We start from the raw sequence: 12487 nt of genomic DNA, 5'->3' as shown, positions 1-12487 counted from the left end.
GCAGATGCCTCTGTGCCTGTTTTCTGCCAGGTACCTTAGACCCAGAAGCAAAGAAGGCCGTTCCCAACTTGCGCAGCAGCCCATTCAAACCAGGCCTTGTGAGAGCAGCGGCTTCTCACTTGGGCTGTAACAGATTGCCGTTCAAGGTCAGGGAATTGGATTCCCATTTGGCCAGTAAGGCCCTTACCTGTTCCCCTTCAAGAGGCCAGATGTGACATCTAGGCTTAGCTACTGCAGCTCCCAGTGTCTCCATGCTCGGGGATTGTTTTCCCCAAAGTCGGAAGACACCGAGTGTCTTTGGGGCCTCAAGCTTGAATGTGATAAATTGGAGGGATGAGGGTGGCTGCCTTTGGGTCAGTGATACAGCACTGACAACCAGGCTGCTGATTACAGGAAAAGGACTGAAGGAACAAGGGCAGATCTGTTAAATTGTGTGTAAATGGTATTTTTTCCTGTGAAATCTCAATACCTCCCTTAGGATTCTGCAGTTTAGGTTTTCGAGCCACTCTCCTCTGATATTTACTCATTGGGGATTTTACTCTGGAGAAATCACTGTGGCAACAGAACCATTTTGCCTCCATGAAGACGATGTCAAAGTCTCAAAATCCAGGACGTTTTAAGGCAGGATTCCAACCTCATTACTGCCAGGAATAAAAATTCATCCAAGGTGGAAGTGTCCTCTTTTAGAACTCAAATCCGTCTCAGAATGGCTTTTCTTTCCCCTTTGTTTTTGAAGCTAAGCAATTACTTTTTTTTTTTTTAAAGAAAAAAAAATTGTGCTAATGCACAAAACTCTCTTTTTCCCCTTTCATTTATTTGAAATTGAACTTAACAAAGTCAGTCCCGAGCAAGCACTATATATGAGTAATGCTTTTTGTCCATAAAAGAGCATCGACTCCAATGGTTCGAGTGCTGATTCTCGCTCTGCTTTGTGTGAGCGTCCATAATGACAAAGTACTCGTGTCAGAGTGGATAATGAAACTATAAATTGTTTTCATGAATGCTCTGAATTTGGTCTTTTACGGGGCAAATTCAAAAGGTATTTAGTGCCACATTTCACATATGTGAATAACACCAGACAGTGCAGTATATCCAATAAAAAGTAAAGAGTCCTCTTTGGGCCCCCGCTGCCCAGTGTGATGGCCGAGAGTTAGGGCAGGTGGCTCGCGGCACGGGGCCGTGTGGAGAAGGAGGGACTAAGAGATCCCGTAACTCTGAGGCCGGAGTTTCAGGCAGGTGCAGCCAGCTGTTTGGGGGAGAATTCAAAGTGTGGCTAAAATACTTAGCTCCTAAAGTTGGTCTCTGGATGGGGGATGCCAGCATCTGAATCACAGAAGAAGTTAGACATATCATGGCCGAGTTGGTGAGCAAATTCGCAAGGAGAAAATGTGTGCTGGGTTTCATGGGCAGGTGCAATCTAGTGCAGTGATTTATGGTTCAATTAAATTACTTTTAATAACATTTTGGGATAATTTTTTTTATTATAGAAGCTGTATGGGTTTATCCTAGAAAATTTAGAAAACACAGACAAACATAAAGGAAAATGTAAAAACACGGGTAAATAATTTTGCTACCAAAAGATTGTTGTTAGCAATATTTTTATAAAGTTTTATTTAAGTATCTTTGTATACCTATCACCTTGTAAAATTTTTACTTAATCTTACCTGGGTATATAAATCCTTTCTAAACAAAATTGGGATCCAGCTATCTATTTACCCATCTATGTAACTTTTTAAAATATTCTGCTTTTTAACTTAATTGTCAATAAAATTGTTTTATCTGTCCCAGTTTGGCAAAGTTCATGGACATCCAAGGTTTTGGTTCTCTTGGGAGTGGACTACATGTTAGACATGGTAGCAGCCTTTATGAACATGTCATTTACTGATGAATGTATCTGAGCATATGATCTCTAAAAAGGAGAAAGACACACACCCCCGTGTGTTAAGTACAGTGTGTATGAAATGGGGGCCTGTGGATGCTGAGGACCGACTGCGTGGTTTGTTTGCTCTGCAGTACCTGGTGTGTAAAAGGAAGCTGGAGAGTAAGAAGGAAGCCCTGCTGATCCTGTCCAAGGAGCTGGACACCTGTCAACAGGAAAGGGACCAGTACAAACTCATGGCCAATCAGCTTCGAGAGCGCCACCAGTCCCTGAAGAAGAAGTACCGAGAGCTGATTGTACGTGTTACGCCACGGCGACTTTCCTGTTCTCCCAGTTAAGATATAGAGAGGGGACTTTCATGTGCTGTTTCTCCAAAAAATGATGAACTCCAAGCAGTTTGGAATTAGCAATGTTAAGGAGTGAAAGACACATACATAGTTTTACATGCATTTGTATGTATGTGCTTCCAGACTGCTTGCTCTGGCTCCTGTGAACGTACATACAGGTGCCACAGACACCCCCTCATCCACAGGGGACGTGTTCCAAGACCCCCAGCGGATGCCTGACACTGCAGGTAGTAGGGACCCTGTATGCACTGTGTTTTCTTGACTGGATGGGTGAGCCGGCTCCCTGGTGACGAGCAGGTGGGTGGCCTCGACACTGTGGAGTGCTGGACACAGGGCTGATCCACATGCCAGCCGGGGCAGAGCAGGATGGCGCGAGATTCCATCGCGCTATTCAGAGCAGTGCGAGATTTAAAACTTATGACTTGTTTGGTTTGGGAATTTTCTACTTAATATGTTTGGACCATGGTTGACCTCAGGTAACTGAAACCAAGGATAAGGGGGCACTAATGTATGTGTAATTATTTACTTATTAATTTATTTATGTGGAGTTTCTTAAAAAAGGATTCATACCATAAATCTGCACTAATACAGAGGCCACTAGCTACAGGTGGCTATGTAAATTTAATTTTAAATTAGTTATAATTAAATAAAATAAGAGACTCCGCTTCTCAGTCTGACTTGTCACACCTCGGGGGCTCAGTCTCTGCCGGTGGCTGGTGGCTACTGTACCAGGCAGTGTTGCTTTAGAACACTGCCATGGTGGCTACTGCACCGGACAACGCAGAGAGAGGACATTTCCGTCATTCGAGAGTGTTCTGTTGGACAGCATTGCATAAATGTTGTTCTAAAACATGCTCTTTCACTCAGCTTTATTTTGGACATCTTCCTGGGCCACACATACCGCTTTAACTCAGTCTTTAGACAGTTGCATAGTAATCCAGAGTAGGGCTGTATCCATCATTCTCATAACCTTTTCCTGCATCCTGGGCTTTTAGATTTTTCTCTAGGTTTTTATACGGCAATATTTTTAAGGATGCAAATTATACTGAAATGGAGGGCACCAACTGCATGGTGCTATAGCACATTCTTTTCTCCTTTTTTCTCACTGATGCGAGCTCTCTTTTAAGTGCAGATACTATCTCTAGTCATCTGTGATGGGATCATTGAGCTGCTCTGGAGTAGAAATAGAAAGGAAAGATTCCTCAGGTTAAAATAATGTTGTCTTGTATGTGAAGAGCATCAGATATAAGAGTATTCATTTAGTGAGCATTTACTTATTCACCTGCAATATTTCTATTCTCAGATGGCACAGGGGGAGAGGAATGGAGCCCTTTTAAAGTAAAAAAATCTAATAGGACTAGTTTTTTACTTAGAGCAAATCCTATCTACCTCGCATTGTTCTGCCATAGAGAAAACTCGTGTGTATGTGTGCGTGTGTGTGTGTGTGTATGTGTGTGTGCGTGTGTGCACATCCTATTGCTGTTCCTTTGGTTTTAACTACTTAAAAGAGAAACTCAAACCAAATGAAATATTATTTCAGTTTAGGCTGTGCTCAAAACTACTTTTGATAAATCCAGTTTTTTTTGATTCACTTAAGTTTTCAAAAATACATAGGTTTGGTCCTAATTGGAACTGCTTCCCTAGAGGTTTTTCCAAAATAACTCTGATTCAGTTTGTAGTTTTTAAAAAAGTATATTTGAGAATGGTTCAGCACATTACTGGTTGCAGGGTGGGGAGGTCTGAATTTAGGTTCATAGCTTTGTTCAGTTCCTTGAATCTAAGCACATCTGTTGTTTTTTTTTTTAAAGAAGAATAAAATGTAATATTTGTTTCTTTGTAGGATGGAGATCCATCACTTCCTCCTGAAAGAAGGAAACAGGTGAGATATATTCCTGATCTCAGATTGTTTTATTGATGCCTTACAATTGGAAGGATGAGGGAATCTCAAAATGTATACAGAACTTCTTTTAACCTCCTGGAACTCTTTGTGTTACCGGGAGGAGTAAGAGGTAGAGATTCTGGCTATGAAGAGGGGTTGGCAATGGCGTAAAAGAAACCAGTGCAGTCTAATAGGGTGGAGGAGGGTTAACTGCACCAGTTAACTGCATTCCCTTTCTTGTTGGGAATCTTGTTGGGAAACAGAGTTGAAGGTTCACAGCTATAGCACTTGAGCTTACTGTTCATTGTGCGCATACCATCCTATGGGCACATACCATAATATGGGTGTGTGCTGTTCTGTAGGTGCATACTGTTTATTGGGTGCATACTGTTCTGAGGGTACTTACCATTCTGTGAGCACATACCACTCGCTGGGTGCATACTGTTCTGCTGTTTATTTTCTGCCACTTCACACTTTTAAGAGCCACCTTCTTCCTTCGGAACTCACAGGCCATTTACTTTCTTTTCCCTGGCATGGTAGCCAACACTACTTATTGACTGATCTACTTTCTCCCCACCGATTTTAGATCCCCACTCTCATCATTGAACAAATCTTTATATATATGTGGATGTGCTTCTTGACTTTCTTTTCTGTTCTGTTGAGCCTTCCTGTATAGTCATGTGATTCTTCCACATTATTCTATTTTTTTAATTTAAATTTTAGAGACAGGGTCTCACTCACTCAGGTCTCACTCAGGCTGGAGTGCAGTGGTGTCATCACAGCTCCAACTCTTGGACTCAAGCAATCCTCTTGCCTCAGCCTCCCAAGTAGCTGCGACTACAGGCTCTCACCACCATGCCCAGCTAATTTTTAAAAAGTTTTCTGTAGAGATGGGGGTCTCACTGTGTTGCCCAGGCTGGTCTTGAACTCCTGGCCTCAAGTAATCTTCCACCTCAGCCTCCCCAGTCACTAAGATTACATGTGTCAGCCGCTGTACCCAGCCTATTCTAATTGTTTTTGTTTTATGATACTTTTAATATCAATTTGGGCAAATCTCTTTCCCTTCGTTCTTTTTTAAAAAGGCGTTTACTATACTTTTTCCAAATAAAACTTAGAAACATTTTATCAGGTTCTCTTCGGATGCCCCCTCCCACAAATCCTATTGGTATTTTGATTGGGGTCTTGTTAAATTTATAGAGTAATATAAACATTGACAGACTTACTGGAATTCGTCTCTCTCTAATATACATATGTATGTGTGTGTATATATGGAGAGAGAGAGTGTGCATGCTTTTCCCAAAGATATCTTTGCTAGAATTTTTCCTTAACTTCACATTTCTTCTATACCGACATGCCCCAAATTACAGCTTTTTTGTGGGTTTCAAGGGAGCCCACATGGAGTGTTGTTAATGCCATGTGTTTTGTGTTATGGGAAAGCCTCTGCCCAAGCAGGTCTTCAACCCTGGTGGATGCAAAGAATAAGGAGGCAGGAGTTCTGTGGTCTCCACAGCTGCTGTGGCTACCCCAGCATCCTGCTTCTGTTCATTCATGATGCCGCTGGCTCCACATGTAAATTCCTTGGGTCATTACCTTGAGATTTTGATGCTGGTGAACAAGATGCCCAACACACACGCATGCACACACATGCACACACATACACACATGTGCACAAGAACACACATGTGCATAAGCACACACGTACACACACATACACATGCATGTACACAAGCACACACACATATGTACACAAGCACACATGTACATACACACATGTACATACACACATGCACACACATGCATGTACATAAGCACACACAGATACACATACACATGTGCACAAGCATACACATATGTGCACACATGCACGTGCACAAGCACACATGTACATAGACACATGCATGCACACACATGCATGTACACAAGCACATACACACACATATACACATACATGCATGTGCGCAAGCATACACATATGTGCACACATGCATGTGCACAAGCACATGTGTACATAGACACATGCATGCACACACATGCATGTACATAAGCACATACACACATATATACACACACATGCATGTGCGCAAGCATACACATATGTGCACACATGCATGTGCACAAGCACATGTGTACATAGACACATGCATGCACACGCATGCATGTACATAAGCACATACACACATACATGCATGTGCGCAAGCATACACATATGTGCACGCATGCATGTGCACAAGCACATGTGTACATAGACACATGCATGCACACACATGCATGTACATAAGCACATACACACATATATACACACACATGCATGTGCGCAAGCACACATGCACGCACGCACGCACTCATGCACAAGGCTTTTACCCTTAAAGAGTAGCTCAGCCCTCTGGATGCCCATTCAGTCACTCAGTGCACTCACTTCCACACTCCCTTCTGGCTCTAAGCGATTATTTTACAAGGCTCCAGGTTTGGTCTAAAGTTAAATTTTTCTGGGAACCAATTGATTTTTTTTTCTAAACAAAATTACATAGAAATTTATCATTAATGTTTAAAAATTGGAATTCTTCATCTGGAATTGCTAGGTGTTTCCAGTTTCATGGTTTTGGTGGCTCTAAGCAGCCACCTTTGCTGCCATTTTAGAGTTTGTTAGTATTCATGAAGGCCTTTTACAGTTTTAAGTGAATTCACGTTCCGTAACTTTATAATAAAAAATTTACATTGACTGAGGAGAATCTGATGAATTCCAGTAAGTCTGTCAAGCTGCATTCTTATAGCTCTAAAAATACAAGTTCAATGTCCTGCACGTTGGCTTTGTAGCTTTTAATGTGACATTTAGTTTCTGTCCTTTTAGGATTTAGTATGGTGGGGGAGCTTGGGCTCTGCAGCCCTCCCGCCTGTGTTGGGGCCACTGACTTGCCACATGAGACAGGATGCTTTGGGGTGCAAGTGGCAGACATTCTAAACTGCCTGAACAATGAAGGAATTGATTACCTTACATAACCAGCAGTTCAGAGGTAGTGTGGGCTTTAGGTACTGTGTGGAATGTGGCTTCATGAAGTTGGCATGTACTTGTTCTCTTCACTGTGCCAAATTTAGCAAATAAAAACACAAGGTACCCAGGTCAGTTTGAATTTCAAATAGAAATATAGAAAGTTTTATACTTTTAGAATTTTTTTTAGTATAAAAGTATATTCTATGCAATATCGGGGGCATATTTATACTAAAATATTATTCATTGTTTATCTGAAATTCAAATATAACCAGGCATCCTGTATTGCATCTGACAATTGTGCCATTGTGCCAATTTTAACATCAGCTTCCTCTAATATTTAGTTGTCAGCTTCCTTGTGTGGCTGGTTCACCCTAAACAGGAGAGACAGAAAACCCAGCTATGGAATATAAGTCCTTCCCTCCAGTTGGGCTGGGCCAGTGTAGGACTTGCTCCCCTTCCTGGTCTAATAATATTCCCCAGGGGAGTACTACACACTAACTGGCTTCAGTCAGTCCCCTGGGATGGAAGGGCTGTTAGCAGTCAGCAGGGATATCCACTGAACTAATCGTGTGGCCTTGGGAAGGCTCTTGGGGTGTCTGAGCCTCAGTTTTCTCATCCATAAAATGGGGATAAATATGGTGCCCACCACATTGTGTGGCTGTTGGGAACAAGTGAGACGGTGCAGGTAGAGCCCTCAGCACAGCACGTGGCCCAGTGTGAGCGCCAATAAATGTTTCTCACCCTCTCCTCCTTGTTTGGCCCTTTTAAAAACAGTCGTATGTCAGCGTGCTGATTCTGTCCGCCGTGACTCTTGGCTGTCTACAGGGCACACTGCCCTCGTTGAGACCCTCTTGGGTGCACTGGGCAGTGACGTACCTTGCTCCAAAGAGGAGGTTCTGGCTCATGGGCCCTCAGAAGGGTTTGGTCGAGCAGCCACCCAGGAGGGACAGAAATGCAGCTGGGCCTTGGGAAGAGCCACAGCCGGGGCTCTGTGTCCCAGGCCTCTCCTGCTCTCAGCTCTCTCTTTGTCATTGTCATCTCTTTTCATGGGCCGCTTTCCCCTCAGAAAGGGCAGTGTGGCGCCAACTGTACCAGGGATACAGACCCCACCTTTGGCCACTAGACAGAGGCTGCTCCCCGAATCCCAGGGGCTAGGCTGCGGCCGGGGGTCTGTCTCAGCACCAGATGGGCGCGGTCAGCCATCCAACTGACAAAAGGTAGCTCCTACTGTTGTCACGCAAGGGGTGCGAGACAAACAGTGTCACTACCGTTTGCCTCACACGCCTCTGTGAAACAGTCTTGGGAAGGCAGATAGTAATAACCGCAGCCAGTGGTCTCGGGTGCTCACTCTTAGCGGGTGCTGGGTACCGGGTGCACCGCTTTGCTGCGGATAATCTCATTTCGTGCTAGCACAGTCCTGTGGGTAGGTACTGTTATTATTATTGCCTTCTGACTCATGAGGACATTGAAGTTTTCGGAGGAGAATTTGCCCACAGGATGCAACGGGACTAACTGGTGATGGAGCCAGAGCTCGAGCCCCTGCAGCCAGTGCAGGCAGAGCTCGTGCCTCGGCAAGTGCTCACAAGCACCTGCGGACGTCCAGAGCCAACTCAGACAGGAGGCACACGGCGGCGAGCAAAGTCACACCCAGATCCCTGAGCTTGGACCTCGTAGTGAAGGTGACCGCACCCTCAGCTTACACAAACCGTGCCCGTCCACACAGCCCTGGCCTGGGCATCGTTTTCATTTCTGTCCCTTTCCCTCCCCAAGGTGTCTTGGTCTGGACCATCAATAATGCGGACGCCTCCATTCTAGTAGGGATGTTATAAACACACAGTAAACAAAGTAATTCAGATATAGAGGATGTTAAATGGTAATCGGTGCTAAGGAGAGAAAAATATAGCCCAAAGTTAAGGGGGAATTCTGACTTAGTAAGGGGAAAAACATCTTGATAAGTAGCGATGGAGAAATAGCTCCAGGACTTGGAAAAAAAAGAAGAATCTTACCGCTTTAACATATTTTTAAAATTTTATTTACTATTAGTTTATTTAAGCATGTGCTTGGGTTTGGGTAGGTGGTGTTAAGATGTCCTCTTTGTTAGTTCAGTGTGGGGGAAAATGCAGCATTAAATATTTAGGGGATGGGTACAATGAACTCTTCCATCTAGCCAGGAACGGGCATCTTTAGTGTACATGGACAAGTATGGAAGGGAGAGGCAGAATTATTTTCTAAACTGTTTCGTCAGCAGGAAGGGGGTTGGAGGCACACACCCTGACCTGCTGTCTCCTATATTACATTACATATTTATCCCAAAGGCGTAACAGCAGGTGAAATATTTACCCCTCCAGCTGCAAAGCAAATACACCTTGTGTAAGCAGAAGGCACTGGAACAAGAACCAGCTGCTGAGTTAACAGCTGTGACATGGAGGTCACAAGATCTATGTATCAGAAAGGAGAAGATGCATATTGTTGCCCACTGGCCTTGAAGCTGTGGATTCTGTTTCTTGACTCAGAACATGGAATTTCTATCATCCGTTCCTATTGGACTCTTCAGTTCGTTCCTTGACTCAGAGGGAGAGAGATTGCAATGATCATTCTTTGTTGGACTTTCTCCTTGTTTCAATTCCATTTCTCTGGACCAGTGGTTCTTATGGTCTTACAAATCAGGGATACCTTTGAGAATCTGTTGAAAGTCATGGGCCTTTGCTTTGAAAAAGGCCCACAGATATGCCCACAAAAAAATTGCATACAATTTCATGGCATCACAGAGCCTCTTAAGCCCATCTATGGATCTTTGGAATTCCATGGATGTATTGAGGGATCTTCTTAAATATAGATAGAAAGCATTGCCACACCCTCAGTCTTCGTAGTGCTTTGTGCTTTTCAGAGACGATGCATACATGCACGTGTGCGTGCCACCTCCCAGCTATCTTCTCAGGTCACGCTGCAGGTGTGTCTTTCTTAAAATCACAAGGCAGCATTATAGGTGGCAGTAAATAATAAGAGCTTAGATTCTGGCATCCAATTGCATGGATTCCAATTTAACCCTTCCACTTGCTAGCTGGGCAAGCTGCATAACCTTTCTGAGACTCAATTTCCTCCTCTCCAAAATGCGAGACGTGTTCAGAAAGTTCTTATAAAGAACTGGTTGGGCAATATTGATGATGTTCATTGCCTGGTAAGTGGGGAGTGCTCCATGAAGATTGGATATTTTTAATTTCTCCTGTGACTTATGTAAGGAGACACAGGAGGTTAACAGAGCAGGACTAGAATCCAGATCCTCTAGTTTGTAGTTCAGTGTTCTGGTTCAGGTTTTTTGTTCTATATTCGATTCTTAGACGGAGCTGGGAGGAACCATGGTTAACATTCAGTCCAGCCCATTTGGGAAGTGCAAAGATGAAGCGCCTTGTTCGAAGCCCTCTGCTCAGGAGTGGCAGAGAAGAAGACACTGAGCAGAGAGAGGAATTTCTACCTGTTGAGCCAGTCTTCTTTCCAGCAGCAACCGATATCTCTGTTCATAATTTTTTCTTGCTTTTGTTGTCTCCCCTTCAGAGGGCAGACTAGAACTTTCACATTTGTAGTTCTAGAAATATATTTGTGGAGGCTTTCTTTCGGAACTTGGAATCCTTTTTAAAACAACCAATTTCCAATGGCAAATCATCCGTTAAAGAAGCTGTGAAGAAATTGTGACAACAGTGATTGCACTAATAGCTTCTCGTGGGACGCTGAAATGAAAATTTCTCCTCGTTACTCCAGGCAGAACTGTACACAAAGCGCCCCTCTGCACTACAGTGAAAGAGATCACCAAAAGATCTCAGACAGCCCTTTAAATATTTTTCTTTTGCTAAACAAGCAGTTCCTCCAAAGGAGACAAAGGGGGATTTAAATTATCTTGGGTTAATCTTCGTACAAGATGGGATTCTTTTGGGTCAGGGAGGCACGTTTTCCCCGTGAAAACTCCGTGAGTAAACAGTCAAAGGCATCTTTAAGATCTTTGTCTTTTCCTGTTTTGATCTCAAGCAGACAGACCATGGGGAGGTATCTCTCTTGGTCGGGGAGGGAGCTGTTGCTTTCTTGCCTCTAAAAAGTGATGGCTTATTTAGACGGTGACATGCGCCAAGATGACAACCCTGGAAAAATCAGAGCAGAGAGTGGCCCTTTGTGGGATGGAAAGGAGCCTTTTATTTCAGTAGAAAGTCTTCTTGGTCAAGCTTATTTTAGTCTCCTGTGACTGCAAATCAGAGTGACTTTGTATATGCATCCTGGTTTGATGCTCAGAACCTAAAACTTCCTTCAAAGATCTCTAGTGCTTTAAGATGTTTCTTTTTATAACACTTTGAATGGTATGACTTTTCTGTTACACCAGGGAAATTAGGAAGAAATCCCAGGTCCAGCCACTTGGAGCCCTCTCAAATCATAACAACAGCAACTTAATTCTGGGCACTAATGCACCTTGCTATAAGCCCTTTGAATCCTCGCAACTATTTTGTAAGGAAGGTGGGAGCACCCCCCCCAATTTGTAGATGAGGAGATTTAGTCTCAATGAGTCTAAAGAACTTGGGAGCTATTAACGGAGCCCCTAAGTGGCAGATGCAGACTCATAATGGCCAAGATTAAGCAAACATTTATTTAAATAGCAACCTCCCAAACCTATTCAAAAGTGTTTGCCTGAGGGGCCTGGAAATGCATTCATTCGCAAGTGTGTGTTTTGAGATTAGGAGGAAGGAGTAGGCTGCTGATGGCTCCTTGCACAGCCAAAAAATATGTATGGAATAAGCTCTCGGGTGGTTGTTTTTTGTAAATAAAAAAGCTGTCGCTGTAGCAGAGGTCATCACTTTGGCAGTTGCTATGAATAGGGGCCCTTGCTAAGCAAAGCAAGTTTTACTCGATTACTATTAACACAGGAGTCACCAGCACACCAAAGCAGTGGAGTAGAAATTGCAATTAAATTTGCTATCAATCACACCTCTCAAGAACACTTGATGTTTCATCAAACATTTTTTTATGCATTCTTGCTTAATCTAGTACTTTCTCTATTGAAGGTATAGACCTAAGGGGCCCGGACTATTAAAATTGTTAATACCATGTAGTTGAGCAGCCTTTTCTAAATTGGGTCTGTCTTTTTCTCTCTCATTCCCCCTTTCCTTACACTTCCTGAGAGAGTGGCTGGGTTAAGGGTTTGCTTGTCTGTTATCTGTTTGTCTGTCTCTCTCCCTTACTTCCCTCTCATTTTTGAGTTCCAGTGCTGATTTGTACGTTGCAATTGAGAGGCATATGATAGGAACTTCTGTTACACATTGTTTTATGGTGTAAAGTAACTTTTCCATGGGCAGGTTACTAAAATGATGTGTACAGTCGTCCTTTGGTATATGGGGGTTTGGGTCCAGGATCCC

At 43.3% G+C, this 12487-nt stretch overlaps 1 protein-coding gene across 2 annotated transcripts in view; it reads left to right on the top strand.

Annotated features, from left to right (window-relative positions):
* CCDC149 (coiled-coil domain containing 149) overlaps positions 1–12487 on the top strand; it is a 97382-nt gene that overhangs the window by 31774 nt on the left and 53121 nt on the right. For both annotated transcript variants that reach the window (XM_012737473.3, XM_012737471.3), the window contains exons 2-3: positions 2014–2175; positions 4067–4105. In XM_012737473.3, coding sequence (XP_012592927.1) covers positions 2014–2175; positions 4067–4105 — 201 coding nt within the window. The remainder of the gene's footprint in view (positions 1–2013; positions 2176–4066; positions 4106–12487) is intronic.

Source organism: Microcebus murinus, chromosome 3 (assembly GCF_040939455.1).
Source record: "Microcebus murinus isolate Inina chromosome 3, M.murinus_Inina_mat1.0, whole genome shotgun sequence".
In the NCBI taxonomy this organism is placed as follows: Eukaryota; Metazoa; Chordata; class Mammalia; order Primates; family Cheirogaleidae; genus Microcebus; species Microcebus murinus.
Note: the sequence above shows the minus strand (reverse complement) of the source record. Positions and strands in the feature narration are given on the sequence as shown.